At 37.9% G+C, this 5,000-nt stretch overlaps 1 protein-coding gene across 1 annotated transcript in view; it reads right to left on the reverse strand.

The window, feature by feature from the left end:
• Positions 1 to 4,668, reverse strand: part of LOC137992585 (L-threonine ammonia-lyase-like) — a 16,702-nt gene extending 12,034 nt beyond the window's left edge. The window contains exons 1-5 of the mRNA XM_068837996.1: positions 4,511 to 4,668; positions 2,752 to 2,888; positions 1,844 to 2,002; positions 1,109 to 1,176; positions 1 to 73 (exon numbers count right to left, since the gene is read on the reverse strand). The exon at positions 1 to 73 is cut by the window's left edge and continues 42 nt beyond it. Coding sequence (XP_068694097.1) covers positions 1 to 73; positions 1,109 to 1,176; positions 1,844 to 2,002; positions 2,752 to 2,888; positions 4,511 to 4,628 — 555 coding nt within the window. The 5' untranslated portion in view covers positions 4,629 to 4,668. The remainder of the gene's footprint in view (positions 74 to 1,108; positions 1,177 to 1,843; positions 2,003 to 2,751; positions 2,889 to 4,510) is intronic.
• Between the last annotated feature and the right edge of the window lie 332 nt (positions 4,669 to 5,000).

Genomic DNA, 5,000 nt, shown 5'->3' on the forward strand with positions numbered 1-5,000 from the left:
TCCAATAAGGCCTCCCCCACCAACAGCTACAAACACAGCATCCACTTCCGGCAAATCTTGAAACACTTCCACTCTGTGTGATGAGCAAACACTTGCTGAGCATAACGGAAACATTGCACCACGCATGCAGAGTGGCCTGTACGAGACTTAAGTAAGTATTGGAAATCATATGATGAACAGGGCGCATTTCGTGATTTATGGGCACAAGTGATGTTATCAAAGTTCTCAAAATTGCACGAGCAATTTCAGTACATTTAAAAATATCACGAGTTGCCATGAATCACGAAATTCACGAACGAGTTCATACGATTTTTACTTATTATATACTCAACAAAATCACTCCATCCTTGTGTTTCCAAGGCAACTTCGATATAGCACTGCCACTCCGTAACCTACTTAAGCATTCGTCATCAGTGATCAATCAGAAACGCGACATTCTTTTGAGTACATAATAAGGGAGCTTTCATACCAACTATAGCTAACTTGTGTCTGAAAACGCTTATTCCGATTCGTACAAAGTTAGCTCGTCTTAACGGTTTTGAATTTTTTGTTTCGTTTATACGGGCAACAATTTGAAAGCCCTTGTGTGACAAAATTCAACGCTAATGAACAATCACCAAATGTCTTACCTTGCGATGACAAAGTGTAACGAAATAAAGGTAATGAAAGAAATGTATGAAATGTAGATATTTCAAGTGAGCGATATATGTGAAAGGCAAAAATGATCCATACACTTAGACGGGCAAATTAAGGAATTGTCTTTAATATTTTATTATTATTATTATTATTATTATTATTATTATTATTACTTTTTAATATATATATTTTTAAGTGTCCCTAATGGACATCTGAAAAATACAAGGGGACCCCACTGGGATAAGAACCCACTACCTCTGTGATGCGGGTGCAATGCTCTACCAAATGAGCTATCATGAAGGTGTGAAGCTATGAAGCTGTGTGGTTTCATAGCTCAGTTAGTTGGTACAGTATTGCACCAGCATCACAGAGGTTATGGGTTTGAATCTGGCTGGAGCAACCGGAATTTTTAAATTGTCCAGATAAGTTTGAGGATCCCTCCAATCTTTTGAATAAAGGTAATATCATTTACCCGATTGTCCCCTGTCCAGCAACAACAACCCGATCATTGTACGGAGAAACAAAGTGCAACCCATCATCCTGCCAAAAAGAAGACAATCTTATCTTACCAAGACTTTTCAAACATGTTTAACTATTAAAGGGACCATGTTAAGCAACACCAAATTTGAGAAAAATATTTTTGGAGCAATTACAGAATGCAGGGACACGGACACAGACACAGAGTTAAGTTGACTGCCACTGCAGTCCCGTAGTAAAGTAAGCAGATTGGGAGAACTAAATTTTTCTCACATCAACAAGTTCGCAGATAAACATTTACAATTGCTGTAAAAACAAGCGACAAAAAGTGATGATGTTTCGGGGCCACGGGAATGCAGAACCATACAAAGCAAAAGCAGCTTTTCCCCAAATTGTTTTAGGATCCATCAGAATATCCTCTTTACTGAGTGCGCTGACCATACTGGTTAACATAAGAAAGTACAAAATGTCTAGAAGGGACTTAGCGACTAAGTTTAGGCAGAAACCCATAAGGGTTGAAACGTGTAACGCGCGTTCACAGCTTCCGAATATTCAGTGCGAACTGATTGGTTGAATGTTTCAGTGCTAAGTACCATATTTAGAAACCCCTCAATCTTGTTGTTCCAAATATGGTACTTAGCAAATTGAATATTCAGAAGCTTGTTTCCCAGAACACAAGGGGCCGTTACACGTTTCAACCCTTATGGGTTTATTGTTTAGCATGACTTGCCTCAGAATCTGCCCTTGCTTTCACTTCTGTTTCAACACAATCTTTCCCATGATACTTCAAACAACCACCAAATTGTTTCACTGCCTTTACCTTGGCAGATGAAGTTGTCTGGGGAACATATATCGTAACAGGTACTCCAACTTTACTGGAAGCATATGCCTGCATGATTTTTGCCAAAGGGAAAACAGTTCTGATGTGGTCAAAATGTACATAAAACACTTTGGAAAGTCCATGTGAGCGGACTTCTCATAACACTGCTCTTGAACTACAGTGCATTAATTTTAAATACCTTGTGCATATCATCTTGTGATAAAAATATCAAATGCTCTTTGACTTCAAGGATACAGTATACCCCCCTTCCCCTATTTATGACTCCCCGGCATCTGCTGAACACATACCACGTACATGTACCTTTTGAATAAACAAGTTGTGACATCTTTGTCTGGATTGATAGCAATGGTCAAATGACTTGCAACTGAGCAACCCAAAATAAACTTACGTTACCTTTTCTTTTTTTGAAAAGCTAGCGAGAGGAAAAAGTACATTCCTCTTTTGCTGTGACAAACGTCCTAGTGCAAAAAATTTAATATAAAGATATAAAAACAGGAGAATAAAGCAGTTTTTAAAATTAATTTTTGAGGAGATAATGCAGAATTATAGGCTTACTACACATAGAGAAATAACTTATCTAAACAATGCAAAAACTCTCCAATTAAGGGAAACTACATGTATGAATAGAAGAAATTTGTACTCCAGGGCCATAATAATGATTATTTTAAGAAAAATGTATTGAACACTTTATTGTAGGGTAAAGAGGCACTGTTTACTTTGAATGAGTGTGTGCAACAGATACAACGTACGTGTACAAATGTAAGCTCTGTTAGTGGTTCTCGTGATTAAACACTCACTGTAGCTGCACCATGATTTCCAGATGAAGCAGCGATGACTCCTTTGGTCAAAAACACCTCATCTTTAGATTCCTTCAGAGAAAGAAGTTTGTTGAAAGCTCCTCTTAGTTTGAATGAGCCTGTTATTTGCTCATTTTCTATGGAAATACCAAAAGCAACTGAAATTAAACTTCAAAAAATAACACTTTGTGCCAAGAAAGTGGCACTGCTTTTGTTCTCGTGAGCATCAACAGTTAACCTGGATTTTCTTTTCTGGTTACACAAAAGCTCCTCTAGCTACAAAATCATTAGGATACAGTACAACAATGACAATAATACTACTGGCATGGCATTGCAGCACAGTTTTAAAAAATACATTTAAGGTATATAATGCCATGAAAAACAACTTGAAGTGCTCCTTGTCTTCTAAACATTATTATTAAGGGAGCAAACAACTTGTTTTCATGAACATGAAGCCAGAGAGCAGGAGCAAAATATCAAATCCTGTTCCATGAGTCTTACAACTCCTAACCCCAGACTGGGAGCAAGGGAAAGAATTAAAGACAAAAATAAGGGAGTTGACAAAATCGGATACATTGGGTATGTACGTTTGTAATGAAAAGCTTTTTACACCATAAATTATGTTGTGATTCATTTTGTCTCTCTATTTAAATGCTTCAGAATTCTATAGTTGTGTGCCTTTCATAAATATTCAGAATCTGAAGTCTAACTGTTTGCATTAACACCTTGTAGACTGACAAAGAAAAACCAGATAAGTTGATTGAAATTAGCCAAATACAAGACTGCATAGGTGTGATCCCTTAACCCACTTTTCAAAAGTGATAAGCAGAAGAAAAATTGCAACCTTTGACTGATTAGATTTGGACTTCAGAGCTTTCAACTTAATTTTGGGCAATATTGCTAAGGCCTGCCTACTGGCGTAATTATCAATCTAGACATTTTGACACTATATAATATGATCATATAATATTATACAGTATTACATTGACAGGATGTGAGCAAACGGTTTCAACACATCATCAACATTTGATTCAACAAAGCTAACAAGAGGCCTTATGTTCAGTCCCAGGCTGTAACAGTGGTTGTTACTATGAATACAGACATGGATACATTACTGAGAAACCGATTTGTGAACACGAGCATACCCAACAATGTTGAAACGGTTTCAAAATCACTGTTCAACAAAATCGAACAGATGTTAAAGCAAATGTTGACGCCGTTTGGCCACGCCTTTAGGGTGCATTAGATTGAATTGTATTCCAGAATAGGAACAGATGGAATAGAAGTTTAAAATCCCTCGTTTTTATGGAGATTCCCATTAAAATCGCCAAACACCAGCTAAAATACTATTTTTAAACATATCTCTTTTATCCTTGTTGCTTTAAAACGCCAGATAAACCGTTTTAAATCATCACTCCACGTACACAGTATTCTCATTCGGTCAGTGTAAAATGCAGACTGCAGACCAGGGGTAAAATGCAGACTGAGGTTATAATGCAACTGTTAAAAAAGCCCAAACCCTTTAGAAATGCTAACAGTTAAGACTAAATATTATTTTATGCCTAATTAGCCCCACCGTTAGCATTTCTAAAGGGTTTCGGCTTTTTCAACAGTTACATTATAACCTCAGTCTGCATTTTACACCTGGTCTGCAGTCTTCATTTTACACTAACCGATTCTCATTCCGGAATAGGGTCAATCGAACGCACTCTTAGTGTACAACCTAAAAAAATAGTGTGTGATTGTCTCGTTTACTCACCTAATTTTACATACACCCTGGCATTTCCAACTTCACTTAACCAGTGAGAATATTCTAGTGGAGTCCGTCTGATGTACTGTTTTATTCGATCAGCCGCTCTTAGGATGTCTTCAAACATCTCCAGTAAGAACCAACAGGCGTTAAATGCTCGTGATAGTCAAAACGTGAGAGCCTGGGTCAGACCAAATGTGACAATGTCGACAGTGGTTCCTATGAATACAGCTCGTCCTTACGTTTCATTACGACGCCAAATGTTTCGTCTTGATCCTATACCCGAATATTGAATATTGTGCATCGCAGGTGTGTAGTGACTCAAGGATGCCCGCAAAGTTTGCAGAAGTCGAACCTAGGACCTTCTGATCACTATCGAATGCTCCACCACTGAACTTTAAGAGACTCGTACGGTTTCCCATATGCCGTTTGAAGTAAAGGCAGTGATATATCCTTTTATCGAGTAAGGCTCGTGCGCGCAAGAGCACGCACTCGCTCC

This window comes from Montipora foliosa, chromosome 2, assembly GCF_036669935.1.
Source record: "Montipora foliosa isolate CH-2021 chromosome 2, ASM3666993v2, whole genome shotgun sequence".
Classification (NCBI taxonomy): Eukaryota; Metazoa; Cnidaria; class Anthozoa; order Scleractinia; family Acroporidae; genus Montipora; species Montipora foliosa.